Source organism: Saccopteryx leptura, chromosome 7 (assembly GCF_036850995.1).
Source record: "Saccopteryx leptura isolate mSacLep1 chromosome 7, mSacLep1_pri_phased_curated, whole genome shotgun sequence".
In the NCBI taxonomy this organism is placed as follows: domain Eukaryota; kingdom Metazoa; phylum Chordata; class Mammalia; order Chiroptera; family Emballonuridae; genus Saccopteryx; species Saccopteryx leptura.
The window spans coordinates 39,964,774-39,985,750 of record NC_089509.1 but is presented as its reverse complement, the minus strand read 5'-3'; the positions used below and the strand labels follow the sequence as shown (position 1 = coordinate 39,985,750).

General features: G+C 38.9%; 1 protein-coding gene and 1 non-coding gene across 3 annotated transcripts in view; both read right to left on the bottom strand.

Annotated features, from left to right (window-relative positions):
- The window catches only part of KCNJ3 (potassium inwardly rectifying channel subfamily J member 3), a 168,983-nt gene extending 156,715 nt beyond the window's left edge, over positions 1-12,268 (bottom strand). For both annotated transcript variants that reach the window (XM_066345027.1, XM_066345028.1), the window contains exon 1: positions 11,102-12,268. In XM_066345027.1, the coding sequence (XP_066201124.1) occupies positions 11,102-11,803 (702 nt within the window). In that variant the 5' untranslated portion in view covers positions 11,804-12,268. The remainder of the gene's footprint in view (positions 1-11,101) is intronic.
- A 3,269-nt stretch (positions 12,269-15,537) lies between these two features.
- On the bottom strand, positions 15,538-15,745 carry LOC136379166 (small nucleolar RNA U3). Its single transcript, XR_010746679.1, has one exon. It is a non-coding gene; the product is annotated as a small nucleolar RNA U3 (small nucleolar RNA).
- Positions 15,746-20,977: the final 5,232 nt, after the last annotated feature.

Here is a 20,977-nt window from a genome sequence, read left to right as displayed (position 1 = left end):
AGAAAAAGAGAAGAAATCACCACTTGTACTGAAATTTTCAAGGCAGCCCAACAGTAATTTACATCATTGCCAACACTCTGCACTATCAATCATCTGCAACAAACTCCAAACAAATCATTATGCAGCTATGTTCTGGCAAATGGGCCGAAATCCCACATAGCTCATGAGGAACATCCATGCATTATTTATAATATACAGCTTACTATAATTACCATTCCCTAACTCATGAGCTTTGGAGAAATGCCTGGTCCAACAATGGCTGTTAGCACAAACTGTGCAATTGAATGTACATGTGCTAGCTACTGCTTGACATATATCACTGAATGATAACTCACTGCGTGCCATGTTCTTTTCTCACCAGGCAAATAAGTAGGCAATTCTTATGGAGTTTGTTAAAGCTAAAAAAATTTGATCATACTTTTCAAAGAGATTTGTTTCATTATTACAAAGCAAAATTTAATAACTTATTTTCCAAGACTTTTGAAAAATTGAAAATAGACATAAACTAGAAGAGGAAATACGTTATCATATTAAATTACATTATGTACACAGTAGCTCACTGTAAAAATAAAAGGCAAAAGCTGTTAGCTAATGGCTTTCAAACTCCTAATAATAAACTGCATTAAAGTTGTTCATTCTTTTATTTTATAAATTCTAAAATATAGTGCAAAATTAGGCTAAATGGAAGTTTTTAATCAAAATGTAATTTAATAATCTAAATTGGATAAACTTATGATTTTACTAAAACTTTCATAAAGTTGTGGCATTCAATATCAGCATAAATCCCTGTAAATTTAACTGAATAAAATGCTTGCATAGTAAACTCTGACAGAAAGTTAAATATAACTATTAAAATAAGCAAACCATGAAAATAAACCTGTTTTTTTGCTAATCATTTTCACTTTATTTTTTATATCTACTACTTATAAGGATCATGTGTAACCAAATATTAAAGTTTAATTGATATAATGATGCTAATAAAATAAAGGCTGTTTTAAAAAAGTTGCTGACTGAAAAATTTATTTGGAAAGGGGAGGGCTTGCTGTTTGTCAAATGGGACTTGGAAACACCCAATATGTTTTAACAGGCTCCTTGCAAAGCTAATTCAATAAAAATAAATAAATAAATAAATAAATAATAAAACCGGAATCTGTAACAGATCTGTCCAATGAAGTGGTAGTTTGAAGGCATCATCTTTACTCTCAAAATTCCAAGAAATACACTGGCTTTTTCCATGGAGTGAGTGTGAAAACACTGAGAAAGGTGGTTTAGCAGGATTCCTCCATGACAAAACAATTTTCAAATGCGTGGGGGCTGTTAAGGCAGAAATTACTACAAAGAGTCTCAACAGCACAAATAGTTAATTATAGAAGTTTCTTTGTAACAAATGATACTTAGGGATGTTATTTGTGTAGAAAAAATCCAATGAAAATATTGAGATGGTTTTTCTTCTCTATCTTGTGAGGGGTTAATTAAAAAAAAGAAAGAAAGAAAGACAAAGAAAAGATTACTGATAAGAAAGAAAAATCCCCTGAAAACCTGATGGTGTAAAAATAAACACAACAGCTCTACCAACCAATGTTAGAGAAAATTTGGTATTTCTAAGCCAGTATAAGTCATCCATGTTTCTCAACCTATCCTCAAATTCATAAAATATGGATGAGACTAGCATCTTTCCAACTACACCATTATGTAACAAGTATTGATTAAAAGCCACAATCAAAACAAACCCATATTGTTTTCTCACCTACTAAGAAACAGGTGCTATATAAACACAAGGTGGTATTCTGATGTTTATAATTAATGAACAGACATTGGGACAATTGGCTAACTATTCTAAGCTCTGCTTTTTCAGCACTAAATGAAAGTGTTCGTAAAGGTAATTCTTGAAACACTCAATTTCCTATGTATTTAAAAATCATTTTCCCTAAAGGAGATATATTTTTCCAATGATTATATACGTACCAAAAAATTAAAATTCATCTTTTTTTATGTATTTGTTATTTATGTCTGTGCCTCAGTCTAAATGCTTTTGAGTAAGGAATTAACTTTTATGTTCCCTGATGATTCAAAAACCCATAAAAAGAAGTGGGCTAGAAATACGCAACCTATCAGGAGAACGCCAGCTTAGAGTGAGAAATATTTTGTTTTTAGAAAATCAGCCAATTCATAAATAGATAGGTAATTTAGACTTAAATATGCTTGGAAATGCTCTATTCAAAATTCATATACTTTCTGATTTAAAAAAATCTGCCCTATATACTCAAAATTATATCTATTCCAACCCCCACAATGTTTTGCATCATATCCAGTTCTTGGTAGGAAGAAGTTAACTATACTTATTTTATGGCACTGTGGAAAAGTAATAATACTACATTTCTTTAAAAAATGTTCTCCATGTTTATATATTTTTCAGGTAAGTGAAATTCCCTACATATTCATTGAAAATTATGTCCCAGTGGACACTATCTAATTTATTCTTTCTTTCAATGACTCTGAGACACCACATTTATCCACAATTTTATCTTTCAGGTCTTCTTTTAGGCCATCATATAATACAACTCTACATATGCTTAGCACCCCGAGTTTTGTTCCCTTCTTTTACCCTAGACTGGAAAGCTTATTAATCTCTGAATTAAATAGAACACATTTCTATTTATAAGAGTGAATGATGTGGAATCATGGAATTGTTTCAAGTCTGAGTTCTTGGTTAAAGCAAGGTTATATCATCAATGTTCAACCAAATACTTATTATGCTCCAGAAACTTACATATGCCTACAGAATACATTTTCAGAAACACACACTTCTATTCTAGGCTTACAAAAAATTCTAATCTAGGTTTTTCTAATTCTGATTCAATTCTAGAGATTTTCTGGGACAAACCGGGAAAAATGCTTGAAGTATCTCAACCTGCATATGTGGAGTGAGGGAACTAATGTTCAAGGAACTGTGATAGACACATGAATGAAAAAGAAAAGACAGAAAAGGAGTTGTGTGTGTGTCTTTATAAACTTAAACCATGATCGATACCTTGAGATTGTAATAAATCAGTAGCATTATTCCAACAGTTTCTAATTATTTTACTTAACTATCAATTACCAAAATTTGCCCCAAATTTTTTATAATAAGCATAAGAAATTTTAGATAAAACCAATTTACCAATTTAACATTTACTACACTATCTTTTCTTTTCTTTTTTAATGAGAGGAGGGGAGGCAGAGAGACAGTCTCCCACATAAGCCCTGACCACGATCCACCAAGCAAGCCTACTTGTGGGCAATGCTCTGCCCATCTGGAGCCCTTGCTCCATTGCTAAGCAACAAAGCCACTTTTTTTTCTTTTTAGCATCTGAAGCAGAGACCACGGAGCCATCCTCAGCACCCATGGTCAACTCGCTGATACCAATCGACCCATGACTGCGGGGAAGAGAGAGAGAGAGAGAGAGAGAGAGAGAGAAGCGAGAGGGGAAGGGGTGGAGAAGCAGATGGTTGTTTCTCCTGTGTGCCCTGATTGGGAATTGAACCTGGGACTTCCACATGCCCGGCCAATGCTCTACCACTGAGCCAACTGGCCAGGGCTTATTACACTATCTTAAGAATTATGATACAAGAACAAATCTTTCATAAATAGTGCAATCTGTTGATAGTCCAAATTATCTCCTTTATCATAAACTTCCTAATTTCAAAGGGAACACAAAACATTAATATTTTCTAGGTTAAAAATATGCATAAATGGGTATAATAAAGATCAATAATAATTAAGATAATTGCTAAAGGTTGAGACTGAAAGAGTAAATTATTTAAATTTCTGAAGAGTAGATAACTAAAGTTGACTTCAATTGATGAAATAATCATTTAGAATCATAAAACTATTGAATGATCAAGAAAATGTAAAAAAGGTGCAAGAAAATTCATGGGAAATTGGTAATTCTTAAAAATTTAGAACATAATTTGAAAATACTAGGACCTGAGTTGGTTTGATACAACTTTTATTTTCAATTATATGAAATTTTGGGAAGAAAATAAACATCTTTTCATCATTTGAAAGGCTTCCTGGTTGACTAAATTATAACAAATACTAAGAAATAAGAGAAAAATCAAAGAAATCTAGAGCTTGAAGTTTGTTTAAATTTACTGTCCAAAAAGGTTATAATTCTAAGATCATAAAATTTTTAAATGATTTTGTACAATTTAGGCTGTGAAAGTTATTTCTAACATATTTTTCCTAAAAAATATTGCTATTTAAAAATAGTATTTTTATTCTACACATTTTAAATATTGGCAAATGAAGTTATGTGTAGGGTTTAAGGCTTGTTCCTCATTTTAGATTCACATGTGTTATTTTCAAAGAAGCAGCAAATGACTTTCAGCTGAGAGTCCAAAAAGGCCTACAGATAATGAATTACAATTCTGATTCCAGGTGAAAAAAGATTCAAGTCACAGATGCCTAGGAGGGACTATTACGATAATTCTCTATCACATAATTTACAGATAAATAGTTTTCATATTATAAATGAAAAACTGTTGAGTACTTATCCAAAGAAACACATACACGCACACACACATACATCTAGGGACCACATTTAGCACTATCCTGGCATAAACAGATCCACATTTTGCCATCCTCCTTCTGAGAAATTTGTGACCAGTTTCCCACATTCATTCAGCAAGAACACACTTCACCAATACAATCAATCTCTTTGCTGCCTTTCTCCCATCTCTCTAACCCATAACTCTGTTCTAATTATAGCCAATGTGCTCTTTTTCCTAGCTCCAAGGGAGGGTCAGGGAATTTTGAATAAAACATTTAATCACTAACATCTGACTTAGGAGATTTACCTTTATTATATTCTAAGGTTTGATCCATGCCCCACCACCTCCCACAAATCCCTAAGCTAAAAGACACTGGAAGCGAAGGGTCAAGAAAGAAAAAGAAAGAAAGGAATTGAGGGACAATTGGAGAAGGCAAGTAATTTCTTGCCTACCACCTTTCCAGGGTTTTATCTATAATTTTACTTCTCCTCTTTAAGTGTGTGTGTGTGTGTTTTGAAGATATGCTGAAGTCAGGAAGAAAATACAAGGAATGAGGTCAGAGTACTCTCTGGAAACTAAAATTAGGAAATGAGCCAAAATGCCAGTACCAGGATAAGGAACAAAAAATGCCTTGTGACTCAGAGCGGTTCTGGCAATGGTTTTGAGACAAACACCAAAATTAAAGTCAGATACAGAAGTATGAGGATGTATCATTTTAGTTGAACTATCTACAGTTAAATTGTACATTTCTTTGGACTCCTTAAGATTGAAATTCCATCAATGCTCAGGTGGAAAAAAACTATGACCAACATAAAATCTAAAATAAAGATTTTTAAAACTGAGCTACTTGTCCCTTAAAAATATGTTCACTTTATAAAAAGAAAGTACCTCATGCAGTGAATTTGCATTGTAATAAATTATTAAAGACTTTTATACCATTCAAATGAAATGACAGCTTTATAATTCCTTGGGGGCCTTTTATGGAATTTATAATAACTGTGGACAGAATTTGTATTCTCACATGCATATTCCCCTCCTACTCACAAACACCCTCAAATCCATTAAATGCTTTTTCCTGCTTCTCTTTATCATTTCTCCTTACTTACTGCTGTTTATTTTGGGTCTTTTTGTCCTTTATTTCTATGCACACTATATTCTCCTGAGCACAAGCCAACCTGTACTTTTCAGTACTATATTAAAAATAAAGAACAAAAATAAATAAAACAACATAATACTATTTTTAAAATAATAAAAATTATAGCTTTTTAGAAAGAACACAAGTTTTATAATTATTGGAGAATTATACTTTTGTCAGAAAAAAGCAAATCTAGACTAAATAGGAATTGTGCTTTTTTTCCCCCAAAGTTGTAATTAATCCACATAAAAATTCACACACATTATAGGATCTAGCCCCAAGAATTCTGGGGTACTCAGTTGTGGGCATCTTGAATATTTTTATTAATAGCTTATATGATGTTCAGGAAAAATTTTTAAGTAGATATTCATTTGTGGGTTTAATTTTTAAAAAAGATGACTAATGATCTCAAGATTAAAACTGAAGTGCAAATTGGCCTAGCTCAATCAGTGCAAAGAGTCAATCATACAAAATAAGCTCATACAAAGTCAAAAGCATAACTGCATTTAAGTGCAAAGTATGAAATGAAGACAACTTAATAAACAAGTGAAAAAAATTCAGGAATCATGTGTCCAGAAATAACATTAGTTAAAGGTTTAACAAAATACTAAGACATAGAAAAGGGTGAGGAGCTTCTTGGTTTTGCAGACAACTTTGTTTTTCACTGCATCTTCATCTGCTCACATTTACATGGGGAAACCAGGTAGCACTCAATTTTGAGTATCCATATAAATGAATAATTTAAAAAGTGAGTGTAAAAATAATGTATGTGATACACTAGAAGAAGATTGTACACTATTACTTTTTAATAAGTAAAAGTTAAAGGTTGCACAACTGAGCTCCTAAGAATGTCTATTACCATTTGCAATGAGAAAAATTTATTCTTATCTCTTTATTTCAAAATATGGATTCAACAATAGTTGATTTTATGTTTAATTTATGTAAATAAGGATTAACTGGGTGCCTACATATCATATATTATATACATGATGGGTTCTGAATAATAAGTTTAGAAATTCTTGAATAATGTATTAGAGATTATTTAAATCTTCCCCTAAGAAGATGTAAATCTAGGGCAGCCAACCTTTAGTATTAGATTTGTAGAAAGGAGTACATGAAATTTCCAAATCCTTTATACCCAACAACAAATTACAAGGTCCAACATTTCAGCCATTAATACAGTTTTATTAAAACTTTCAACTAGATAATATATTTTAACTTAACATGAAAGTTTTATTAAAACTTTCAACTAGATAATATATTAATATGGCTATGCTGTTGATTAATCTCTATATTTTTGGTTAAAAAGAGAGTAACTAAAATAAATTGAAAGTTTAAATAAAAAATCTACATGGTGATGAAAAGAGGAAAAGAATATTCATCTTAAAAGAGATGATAAACTTACCAATTTTAAAAATTACTTCATAATAAATTCTTTATTTTTTATTTAATCTACTTATTTTATATTTTGAGTGAAAAAAAGGATCAACTGTTTAGGCATAAAAATAGAAAAGTATATTTTATGTATTTGATATATATTTTATAGAAATAAATTTCATTACTTGCAATCTTGGAAGACAGGAATAGAGTTCAAGTAAAACTTGTTTTCATCTAAGTAACAATTAAAAACATGGCAGAGAAGTTATAAAAACACAAACAAAAAAATACCCTTTCATCAAAACTTAGGGTATTCAAAAGAAGTATGCATGGAAAATGTCTCAGTAGCAAGGGTTAAAAACACTTATGTTCTTACAATCTTCCCAAGAATAAAATGTACCTTATAATAATTAAATAGAAATTTTATATTAATACTGAAAAATAAAATTTTATTTAGTAAATGAAAAAAAAGAGCAATAGAAAAATACAGGAATAGGCAAAAGTAGGTTTACAGTTGTTTTATGGACAATAATGCAATGATTGCTAATAAGAATAAACTGTTTTGCATACTCACAACTGTAAACCTACTTTTGCTTCACTTTGTATAAGTGAAATTAAATTAGATAATAGAACTAACATACATAGACAATAATTGCTACCATTAAATATAATGGGTTTTGGTTCCTTAAAATTCTGTATATTTCTCTTTATTAAAGATTCATAAGCCTTACATTTAAAATGTCAAACAGAGATAAAAGGAAGAAACTGAATATGTGTAGTAATATTTACTAAGAAGGCTAAGATTGATACCAAAATACTATTACTATATGATTTTGGTATAGCTTCTCTTTAAAAATATAGTTGGTTGTCTTAGGTCACTTTCTATTAGTCCCTAGTTTAAAAAAATAATAATAAAGCAACTATTATTAAAAACAAATCTTCCACCTAATTTTGCTGAATGTTACCAGTTCCCCCAAAAAACATTACTTCATTTTAATAAAGTCTAAGGAAATGATAAGTACTATGAGAATTCATTTTAATTACCATGGCTATAAGAAAAATCAACTTCAAACAAACTATACTAACTGGCTGGATGAGGAGTTGCTACAGATTAACTCTCTTGTTTCACAAAAATCAAAAGAGAATTTCACCATAATTTTGTTTAAATATAAATTGATGCCACATGTCAATCATTTTAACTTTTTAGTGATGATAACTTCCTAACAAATCAAAAGCAAGGAATTTTATAGAAATACCATACATATTATTTTAATTAGATGTTGTTTTTATCACCTTGTGTTGATATAGCACCTTGGTCCAAATTTGCCAACATTATAATTCTTTCATGTATTTAGTTTTAATCAGGACAATCCTTAAGGTATATTTGTTACATGGTCCTATGCACAGAAATGATTATCAGTGTTCTGAACCACTGTAGAGACTGAATAATTCAGATTTATTGTACCTTTGTAAAAGGAAGGAAGGAAGGAAGGGAGGGAGGGAGGGAGGGAGGGAGGAAGGAAGGAAGGAAGGAAAGAAGGAAAGAAGGAAGGAAGGAAGGAAGGAAGGAAGGAAGGAAGGAAGGAAGGAAGGAAGGAAGGAAGGAAGGAAGGAAGGAAGGAAGGAAGGAAGGAAGAAAAGAGGGAGATGGAGGGAGGGAGAGGGAGGAAGGGAGAGGGAGGTAGTGAGGGGAGCGAGGGGAGTGAGGGAGGGAGGGAGGAAGGAAGGAAGGAAGGAAGAAAGGAAGGAAGGAAGGAAGAAAAGAGGGAGATGGAGGGAGGGAGAGGGAGGAAGGGAGAGGGAGGTAGTGAGGGGAGCGAGGGGAGCGAGGGAGGGAGGAAGGGAGGAAGGAAGGAAGGAAGGAAGGAAGGAAGGAAGGAAGGAAGGAAGGAAGGAAGGAAGGAAGGAAGGAAAGAAGAAAAGAGGGAGATGGAGGGAGGGAGAGGGAGAAAGGGAGAGGGAGGGAGGGAGAGGGAGAAAGGGAGAGGGAGGGAGGGAGGGGAGCGAGGGGAGGGAGGGAGGGAGGGAGGAAGGAAGGAAGGAAGGAAGGAGTAAGGAAGAAAGAGAGAAAGGAAGAAAGAGAAAGAAAGAACAAAAACAAAAAATACTAGTATGTAGATTAATTCTAATTATTGCTGGTTTTGTTAAAATAAAAGTTGATAAAGACTAAAAACACTTAAAAATATGTTGCCTTGAAAGGATATTTGCTTTAATAAATGCCTTTATATGTTTGAAAAACTGGAGAACAGCATGTAAAAGTGACCTTTAAAGTCTAATTTTAAATTTCCAGTAGACCAATCAATATGGTAATCTTCAATAGAATTTCCTCAATAAGAATCCAAAGTAACATGTAAACATGGATTCCTTGACAGAGACTTTTGCACTATATTAACAAAGTATTTCTATCTTCCTAGAGAGCCTAACATAAAAACATTATACAGCTAGTTCTCTTCATAGAAATAGGCACATACAACTAATAGTCAATAAACATATCTACAGCACAACTGTTTAGCGGCTAAACTTTAACCTGATCCAAACAATTTGATTAGTTCAGTGATCAATAAAACAATATGCTAAGTTAAATAAGAAAATGTATACAGCTCATTGAAGTTGATTATACAGAATAGATCTATTCCAATTTTTTTTTATTTATAGTTATCTTAATGAACATATACATCAGAATCAGGTTGAAAATTTTCCACTATGCCATACAAACTTTAGTTTATATATTGTCTGTAGCATAGCAAATACACATATGATGTAGAATGACAGGACAACTGAAGTGCTTTAATTCTAATAATTTACTAAGCAACATGGTTAAGAGTAATTAAGGTAGGATCTTATACATGAATAGTGAAAATGACACCAGTGCCAAACTTTTTTAAAGTGCACAGAATCACTTTCAACTACAATGTAAGTTGAGGCTGTATAAACCAATATACTTGTAGAGAGGAAATAGAAATTTCAATGGCAAAATCTTAATTTACCTATTTATCAGATTTTCATTTTATTAATGCTAAATTCAGAAACTGGTTATTTGTGTAACCCAGATAAATTTTCCAGATTTTATTTGAGGTCATCATTTTAAATTTATGGACACTTGAAAACTACCTAAGGGTAAATTCCTCAAAAAGATGAACTGAAAATAACATAGAGAGAGAACTGGGCTGTATCCTACTTTCCCAGACTCCAACTGGGCGAGAGATTAGGGTGGGCTTCTCTTCTTGCTTGTAGTAGTGCCCTCTAACGACTAGATGAACCTCACTTTAATAACCACTCTCTGTGCATTTACACTGGTGATAGTAGGAAGCAATCTTCTTTAATGGATGCTGAAAAGCTTCAAGTGAAATCTGTAATTGACAAAGGCTTCATAGAAATAGGCAATTGAGAATTAAATTAAACAAGAGGCTCTACAGGAAAAAACACTCGAGCTTTCATAGAATACTTCTCTAGGAAAATATTTAGTAAAAAAAATTTTAAAGAACCAAGTGTTGCTGCTTCCACTTTATTGACTCTCAGGTCTACGTGCTCATTAAAAAGATGACCACAGATTAGAGTTCATGTTATTGGGTCTAGACTCTAGAGGCATAATCCACCTGCTGATATTATTAGAAGGAAAAAAGAAAGGAAGGAAGAAAAACCTTAAGTAAAAGTTGGGGTAAGTTCAGCACCAATTTCTCCAAAATAAAAGCCGCTCAGTTTTAGTACCCCACATTGACTGAAGCATTGACAACAAATCCAGAGAGCTCTGAAGAGCCAAGGATCAAGCGGAACACTGGGCACACCGCTTTCCTCTGTGCTCCAGGAAACAGCAGCACTCCTAAGTGTAACTAGTGCAGGCAGCGATACAAGCACACTCAAATAAGGGATACCACAAAAGCACTGGAGTGAGTGGGAAAAGAACAATCCTGTCCACTGTGCTTTCTGGGCCGCAGCCCCGATCCCTACCCTGCCCTAAAGAAGTTCCCCTGCGGCGGGAGTTAGGAGCTGGGGCTGGGGCGGCTCTGGAGCCGGAGGCCCGGCCGCCAGGTGGGGCAGGGGGCGGGTCGCACTTACTTTGAGCAGCTTGCAGCGGATCTGCGCGGAGACCATGTGGCTGTTGCGCAGGTTGCCCACCCGGAACATGAGCGTGAGTTTTCCGTCCCTCATGGAAATCACCGCGTGCTCGCTGAACATGAGGGTCTCCGCTCGCTTCTTGGGCTGGGACATCTTGATGAACATGCAGCCGATGAGGAAGGCGTCCACGATGGAGCCCAGGATGGACTGGAACAGGAAGAGGATGATGCCCTCGGGGCACTTGTCGGTGATGTAGCGGTAGCCGTAGCCGATGGTGGCCTCCGTCTCGATGAAGAAGAGGAAGGCGGAGGGGAAGTTGTACACGTTGGCCACGCAGGGCGTGTAGTTGCCGACGTGGGCTTTGTTGAGGTCGCCCCGCGTGTAGGCGATCACCCACCACATGGACGCCATGAAGAGCCAGGCCACGGTGTAGGTGAGGATGAAGATGAAGAGGTTCCAGCGCCACTTGAGGTCCACCAGGGTGGTGAAGAGGTCCGAGAGGTAGCGGCTCGTCTCGCTGCCCAGGTTGCCGTGCTGCACATTGCACCGGCCGTTCTTGTCCACGAACCGCTGCCGCTTTTTCTTGGGCACCAGCTGCTGCTGCGGGCCCTGGCCCGGCCCCTGGGGCTGCAAGCCCGCGCCGCTGGACGAGGTGGTCACTACTTGGTAATCGTCCCCAAATTTCCTTCGGAGTGCAGACATACTACGGAGGGGCGAGCCAGAGTCACGCGCGAAGCTTAGTGCGAGAAGCCGAGCGCTGCGAGCAGCACCAACGACGCGGGGCGCGGGGGTGAGGGGCGCAGAGCGAGCGCGCCCGGGTGGGGGGCGCACCGGCAGGTGGCGGCGGGCTCCGCGGGCGCCTCCCCTCTCCGGGGACGGAGGCTTTCCTCTCAAGCTGAGTCTTTAAAAAGTCTTCTCCCGCACTCCAGGCAGGAGGGATGCGAGGACCAGAAGCGCGATTTTGCCTCCAGGGTTCGCGAGGCTCCTGTGTGCCTCCTCCCCCACCCGCATCCCGGGCCCCCGGTGCCTGCCCGCAGCGCTCCCGCCCACCCCGCAGCGCTCCCGAACTGACTCTCTAAATTAACAATTGACAAGTGAGTTCCACTCCACCTGCCAACTCGCCGAGCTGTCAGAGCGGCGCTCCCTGCTCGGACCAGACCCTCCCCCCGCCCCCCGCGCGGCTGCTGGCTGCGCCCGGCGCGCCGGCCTCCTATCTTTTGGCCAAAATCCCGCCCAGAGGCATGTCTGCCGCTCGCCGGTGCAGCACCTCCTCCCCGCGCCCTCTGGTCTCACAGCCCTCGCGCCGGACTCCAGAGACGTGTCCTCCTGGCGTCCACCTGCCGCCGAGTTTCCGTGGGCGCCCCCAGGCCCCCCGGACGGACCCCGAGGGCCCCCGGCCACCCCCGCGCGCGGCGGAGAGGCGGCGGCACCAGAACCGCAGCACTCACCCCGCGGGAGACCGCGCCGCGGGCGGCAGCGGCAGCCGGGCCTCGCACTCCGCGCTCGGGGCTGTGTTCCTCGCCCCCACTTTTCCTGCCGAAGCACGAGGGGCGCTCGTGCGGGTCCCCAAGCTCCTCAACTTCCAGAGGGCGCCGCGCTGCCCCCGCCGGAACGATCCTGGAGCTCGGGGCACAGCCTGGTTGGAGCGCGGGACTTGGGGCTCCTTGGGGCTGCGCTTCCCAGCAGGCGACGGCGGCACTGGTGTGAGGGGTTCGAGCCCCGGGCTTCCGGTCACTTGCAGGTTAAAGACTGGCGCCGCTCCAGCTTTGCCTCTGCCTCACGGTCTTTCCTTTGCTCCTTTCTTCCTCGGTCTCCCCACTCCCCGTCCGCGGCTCCGTGGCCGGAGTGGAAGACGCCAGGCGCCAGCAGGAGCGGCAGGAGAGCAGTGTGTGCGCTAGTGCGTGTGATCAGCTGCAGAGCCGCGCTGGCCCCGCCTGTCCCTGCCTTCCCCCGCCGCTCCACCAGCCCCAACTGCACCTCCGCGCCTCAGTTGAGCCTGCAGTGTCTGGCAGCTCGGGAAAAAGCGAGCCCCTCCAATGAGAAGCGACTCTCAATGGACTCCCAAACGCTAGGCTACACTTCTCCGCCCCTATGCACCCATCAGCAGAAAGCCCCCAGCAAGCAGCAAATGCAGCTCTCCAAAAGCAAAGCAGTGTATCTATAACTAGGGCTCTCATTTAAAACGATACCTGAATTTAGGGATACTTCACAGAGACCCATCTGGTTCCGAGATAAACATGTTCAGAACTCAAAGTTGCAAGTAGCTAGGAGGGCCTTAGTAAGCAACAGAAAGGAGGGAAGACTCAAAGGGAAGCTCATAATCTTTCCTGAAAATGGCTCTAATTAAAAAGGTGCAGGATGTCCAGAGTTAATGTGTGGCTGTAATTGAGGGAAGAAGGCTGGATTTGAATGGCTTAGGCTTGGCGGTTAACTTAATGGAGGGGCAAAGTGCAGAAATAGCTAATATAGTGCCCATGTGTAAATACCAGCTTATTTACCACATTTCATGTTTGTTTTAAAAATGCCAGGGTATCTTGTGGCATATTCAGTACATTCAGTACAGTGTATAATTGATTTTGTTGGAAAAATCATCAGATCCTGTGATTGTTAAAGCAAAGGGCTGCTATAAAACTCCCAAGCAAAGGAAAATAAGTACATAATCACTCTACCACTTCTCTGCCTATAGGTACTCACTCCCCTCTACCTCTCTACCCCTCTCTAAACCTTAGTGCAGGCAAGCATGTCACCTTGTCACCCATAAACTGAGGACTCTTCACTGTTACTTAAACAGCTACCAAGAGTTACCGGCTCTTCTGTAGGCTGCCTGATAAGAGGTCAGTAACTCTGTTATTCTTTAGGATTGCATAAGAAGGGAAAGTGACACTGTGGGAAATGTAAACTGGTCTGGGCATGAAATCATAAGACCTGATTTGTGTCCTGGCCCTGTCATTACAAACTGTGTGACCTTGAGCAAGTAGCTAAGTATCTGTGGGCTCCAATTTTCTTCTCTTAAAAATTGGGAGCTTTAACATATTCCCAAAGTTGGTACAGAAGAAGAGGACAAATGTGGTTTTATTAACTACTTTTGCTGCAAGGGATGTTATTTACTCGGGATGTAAAAAATACAGAAAAGCCGAGAATTGATTAGAAGTGAGTTTTCGAAGTTGGTCCTATCCTGTGAACTAACAGGTGAACTGTCCTCTCATCTGTGATTGCTCTCCCCCTAACTCACGATGCCTTTACCAAGCTGGCTTCTTTAAATTCCTGAAGTCCACTGAAGCATAATCCACATCCTTGTATGTTTAAGCTATCTGTTCCCGCTTTCTGGAAAGTTCTTGCCCTACTGTTCCATGTTGGTGGCTCCTTCTTTCATTTAACCTGAATGTATCCTCCTAGGGAGATCTTCATTAGCCACATACTTCCTACAGCATCATATTGGTTCATTTCCTTCATAGCACACTCCCCCCCACCGGATGCTACTGTATTTATTTGTGTGTTTTCTCTCTCCCTCATAACACAGTCTTGGAATGCAAGCTCCACCAGAGCAAAAACCTTGTCTGTCTTGTTTACTGCCATGCCCCCTACACCTAGAACACAGCCTGCCACATATTAGTTCCACAATAAGTATTTGTTGGATCAATAACATTCACCAATCCACATCACGAAGAACTCCACATATATTGACACTCTCTCTGAGTAATACAGAATTAAAAGTCATCACTGAATCAGGTCACTTATATGATTTAATATAAAAAAGTAAATAAGAATAATTTTTCCTCTGAGAATAAAATTGATATTCAATCTGATGCTAATTTCTTTTGATTATAGCACTTTTTTGATTAAGAGATATATATCATATATCTCTTATATGATTTACCCTCTCCCTTTAAAAATTGCTACTTTCTTCAAATATTCATTTCATTTTTGGCCCAATGTGAAATGAGTTTCTTGCCTTCAGTCTTTTACTACTTCAGACTATCCTAGATACTAGATTTATTTCCTTAGAATCATAAAGCTTTAGCAAGGAAATGGAAACCAAAGAGTTCTATGATTATTTCATTTAATTATTTTATTCCCAAGCTTTTAAACTTTTCCATTTTTTCCCCCACTCAGACTGCTCTTTCCCCTTTTCCTCCCCCAAAAGATGAAAAGAACTGGCCTTGGCCAGTTGGCTCAGTGGTAGAGCATCTGCTTCTCCACCCCTGCTCTTGCCCTCTCCCCCCACCCCATCCCCACAGCCATGGCTTGAATGATTCAAGCTAAGTTGGCCCCAGTCACCTCAGGTGCTAAAATAGCCTCGTTGCTGAGCAACAGAGCAACAGCCAAGCAAGACAGAGCAGCCACCCAGACACTCAGATGGGCAGAGCAATGCCTAATATGGGGCTTGATTTGTGGATCCCCGTCAGGAGTCAGGGCCCATGGGGGAGTCTGTCTCTGCCTCTCCACCTCTCCCTTAATTTTAAATAAAAGAGAAAGAAGAACTATCATCAGTGGCTAACAGCAGTTGCAAAAGCAACACCAAGAGCCAGCTTCAGATTCGGGAGAGAATGTTACGCTTCCTCCTCGTGGTCCTAGGTGCTCGAGACTTTCAGAGAACCTTCTCCGGTATCAAACTACAGAAATGATCCATGAAAGTGTGCTCTTATTCTCACTTTAAAGAAAAACAAAACAAAACAAAACAGTTTTCTATGAAAAACCTTTGCCATTTTTTAACAATCAAATTTATAAACAATTTTATACTTCAAGAAACATAGTCTAATGTAATCTCATTTAAGTAATAAAAAAATTTAGTCTAGAAAGAGAAAATAACTTGCTCAATATTAGAGTTGCTCAGTGGAAACTTTGAGATTTGTAATCAGAATGCTGTACCTCCAGAACCTGGGCACTCTGCCATCCCTTACAGGGAGGGTTCCTAGCAGTTTCTAATTTATAACGAGGTCTTCCTCCACTAGGTCATACTTCTCATACAGGTTGAGATTTTAGGTCCTCTTAAATATGCCTAATCTATTGTATATTTCCAAAATGATCTCCTATCCTCCCTTTAAGGTGGGCAACACTCCAGCCAACGGTGACTGATACCAATTCCCCAAACATGGCCTACACTAACTGTATTTGTTCAACTTCTTTCTTGTCACTTAAGTACCCTTTTTCTGCCCCTGTGAAATCCAAAACACAATCACTAGAGAAGGAAATAATTTCTCTGGCTTCTATTTCAAGTGCCACTTCCCTCATGAAGCTTCACCTTATACTTCCACTAATAAAAATCTTCTTGAAGTCTCATTTTCCTAGCCTGTATTGGAGCTCAGAATTATTCAAGATTTTCCCTAAAAGCACCCTGATTATCCACCTCTTAATATTTTTATTTCATTCAGTACTCCAGTTATCCAACCTTGCCTTGCATATGGTAAATATTTCATAAATTTTTAAAGAGAACTAAAATGTATTTATCCTACTTTAATGTAATATGCTTAGTGCTTGGTACTTTTTACATGAGTATTTTCATTGCATAGCTAGATAGAAAGACAGTAAAGCAGATATTCTAAAACATATCTGCTCATTTTCACAGTCTTTATTCTTTTAAAGAAACACTACCGGCTGATACATTAAATATTTTTTTTAGGATGCTATCATGTCACACTTTAAATGTGCTTGAGCTTTGACCTATCCTTGACAATAAATCCAACTCTTCAAGAATATATAAGGATGAACCAAACTCATCTTCCCTGTCAGGACAGCTGCTTTCATGATGAGGTTCTGGAGGGCAGCCAGCCCCCTGGTGTCAAAACCAGGCAGGATGTGTGGGGAATGGATGACAGAAGGCTCTCTAATCAGGTGCTGTCTGATGAACTGAAGTGAAATATTGAAAACACAATGGGTCAAAGGAAGGAGAGGCACACAATTTCAGCCAAAGCCACAAAACCAGAAAACTATACCTACAGAACACACAATCATTTGGAGTCTAACATATAAAGGTAGGGTGGTAGATTATAAACAATCATACACATCTTGGAGGGAAGGGGGAAGGGTATCAAAGCTACATGTACCAACAAACTCAGTTAAGAGAAACTACCTATTTATTTTGTGTCCAAAATTAGCAATATCACGAAAAACTGTAACTTCAATAATAAAGGATATGATTCTGTTTTTTAATACTAAAAAAACATGACTTTACACATGTACTCACCCAGTTATGTAACTAAACAGTGTGAGGAAAAGAATACGTTTAATGTAAAAGAAGAAAAACCTCTGCCCTTGAGAAGTCCAATTTCTAAAAATGACTTAATCGGCCAACTGTGAAAAAAAAGCAAGGCTTTGAACATCTCAGCATACCTGGAGTCTGTCTCCTCATCATTCACTTATTATCACTGTGATTCTTGCCACATGATAGTCTGCATGACCAGAAATATTAATTACTCTCAGATGAAATGGCATTGCATTTAATACTTCTATACTCCTAATCATACCATTCTCCAAAGCACAATGAAGAAATGGGAAGGCCTGGTAGCTGAAGCTCTTTATTTCAAAAGGTAACACATTCACGTTATCGCCATATATTCTGTTATATCTGGGAAGAGGTCACTCTTTGAAATTCTATATGCAATTTTGGGCAATAGAATGCTGGTATTTTTTTAACCTTCTTAAAAATATGATACTGAATGTATTTACTCTCTTGCCAGAGAAAAAGGAGGAGGGGGAGGGGAAGAAGGAGAAAAATGAAAGAAAAAGAAAAAGCTCTTGCCAATTGGCTCAGTAGTAGAGCATCAGCCAGGCATGTGGAAGTCCCAGGTTTGATTTCCAAACAGGAACACAGGAGAAGCGACCATCTGCTTCTCCACTCTTTCCTCTTCTCTCTCCCTTTCTCTCTCTCACTTCTCCTCCCGCAGCCATAGCTCAGGTGGTTTGAGCAAAGTTGGCTCTGGGCGCTGAGCATGGCTCCAATGGCCTTGCCTCAGGCACTAAAAAAGGTAGGTTGTGGAGCAATGGAGCAGCAACCCCAGATGGGCAGAGCAGCGCCCTGGTAGGGGGCTTGCTGGGTAGATCCCAGTCCGGGCACATGTAGGAGTCTGTCTCTCTGCCTTCTTCTCCCACCACTTAAAAGTAAATACATAAATAAATAAATAAATAAATACATATATACATACATTAAAAAAAAGAAGTCAGTTTGAGATTTGATTGTGCAGACTTGAGAACAGAGCCATTGCCATGCCATGGCAGATGACTCATCCAGCTCTCAGTCTTGGCTCCATCCCAGCCTCTGCCTGAGCATTCAGAGAAAAGCAAAATGCCATTGTCACTTGAAGGCCATTTATTTAACAGGGCTTCCCTGACTTAAACTCTCTTTACTCCAACGCTGTACATGAAAGAATAGGGTTTTTAAAAAGTCTTCCAGAACTCAACATCTGTTAATAAAGAAATAATTGTTTTTATCAGACCCAAGGGTTTATTGGCAAAGCATCAAGGAAAAATAACAATTTGCTATCCTTTTCTATGTCAGTTGAAGTTATACTTCTGAGGATTTCTCCTCTGAGAATACCAGTGAAACACCAGATGTCAAAATTTGGACAAGAATATTGTGTAGTTCAAGCCAACAGATAATGTGTACAAACCATGTTCTTAGCATTAGGTCATGGGTTGTGCAGGTTAGAAATGATGACGCCATGCTAACAAAATATATTAACAACAATATTCATAATAAGTATAATGTGGTAAGCACCTAAAGGAAGATTGCTTCATTAACATTTAGAAGAGCAAGTCTACTTTTTCAGTTAAAGTTAAGTTTTTCGTAATACTTACCTAACTGGAATCACTTACATTTTATTAAGCATTAAGTAACTTCTGTCCAAACAACATTATTTTTGCAATCTAAAGATAAATTTTCATTATTTATTTATTTATTTATTTAAGCAAAAGAAGGGGTGGGGGGACAGACAGGGACAGACAGCTAAGAAGGGGGAGAAATGAGAAGCATCAGCTCATAGTTGCAGCACCTTAGTTTTTCATTAATTGTTTTCTCATATGTGCCTTGATGAAGAGGGGTGTTGCTCCAGCTGAGCCAGCAACCTTTGGGCCCAAGTCAGCCACCATGAGTCATGTCTGTGATCCCACACTCAGGCTGGCAACCACACACTCAAGCTGGCAAGCTAGCACTCAAGCTGGTGACCCTGTGCTCCATCCAGATGATCCCATGTTCAAGCCAGTGACCTTAGGGTTTCAAACTTGGGTCTTCAGCTTCCAAGGCCAATGTTCTATCCACTGCGTCACTGCCAGTCAGATTCAAGGTAGATTTTTAATGTCAAGATTTCTAAGAGGTAAGATTTCTACATATTTGGAAAAAGAGAAGATGTAATTTGTATCCATCTCATAGAACTTTACAAATACAGTATGTATTAAAATACTAGAAGAAGCCTGACCAGGCGGTGGCACAGTGGATAGAGCATCAGACTGGGATGCGGAGGACCCAGGATCAAGACCCCGAAGTTGCCAGCATGAGCGCGGGCTCATCTGGCTTGAGCAAAAAGCTCACCAGCTTGGACCCAAAGTCGCTGGCTCGAGCAAGGGGTTACTCGGTCTGCTGAGAGCTCATGATCAAGGCACATATGAGAAAGCAATCAATGAACAACTAAGGTGTCGCAACGAAAAACTGATAATTGATGCTTCTCATCTCTCTCTGTCCCTGTTTGTCCCTCTCTCTTACTCTCTCTCTATTTTATTAAAAAATAAAGAAAAAATTAAATTAAATTAAATACTAGAAGAAAAATACAAACAGTAGCATGTTAGAGATGTTAAATTTGTCACTCTAATTTTCTGTGTCAGTGTATATAAGAAGATAAGAATCATTTTCCACCATTTAAACATAATAATGTGACTTTTGTAATTTAAAAACCATGTTTAAGAAAATTGACAGGTTGTATCAATACAGTTTATCTGAGAAGCAGATACTGCAACAAAGCTAGGGAGGAAAGAAATTGTTAGGGGGTAATGCACATTAAAGATAATAGGGGAAGGAATTGGATGAAGCAGAAAGAACTTTAGTCTGTGATACTGACATGACACCAACTAAAGGAAAGGAAAGGTAGGAGGAGGCAGAATTCAGTAGGGAGACGCACAGACTATGTTGCATGATGGTCTTAGCCAACTCAGTGGGGAGCTCCAAAGCAAAAGTTGCCCATTAGTATTACTACATTGAGCTGAGATGATTTTGTCCTAAGGTTCCTGTTGAGTTGTCATTGGCAGTGGATAGTTCTTGAAATGCTGCATTAGATTGAGAAAGCTGCTGTTGCCAGATATCATCACCTAAAATCAGGGGTCAGGAACCTTTTTGGCTGAGAGAGCCATGAACGCCACATATTTTAAAATGTAATTCCGTGAGAGCCATACAACGACCCATGTACGTTAAGCATTATCCAATAAAAATTTGATGTTGTCCCAGAGGACAGCTGTGATTGGCTCCAGCCACCCGCAACCATGAACATGAGCAGTAGGAAATGAGTGGATTGTAATACATGAGAATGTTTTATATTTTTAATGTTATTATTTTTTTTTTATTAAAGATTTGTCTGCGAGCCAGTTGCAGCCATGAAAAGAGCCACATCTGGCTCGAGAGCCATAGGTTCCCGACCCCTGAGCTAAATATATATACTTTCTAGCCAGAGGGCAAGTTCCTCTTGAAGGGAGATCAAGTGGCAAAACTCAATGGCTGCCAGACAACAGAATTCTGAGAGGAAGTATTACTTATTAGTGTCTCAGCAGAAGTTTCACTACAAATATACAGAAATACTAGTATACATGAGCCAACTGGTTATAAGTGTGTGTTTAGTAACTTCAGTTTTGTCCTGGTACCATTTGATTAATCTCTCTTTTTCTGTGGGGTTGAGG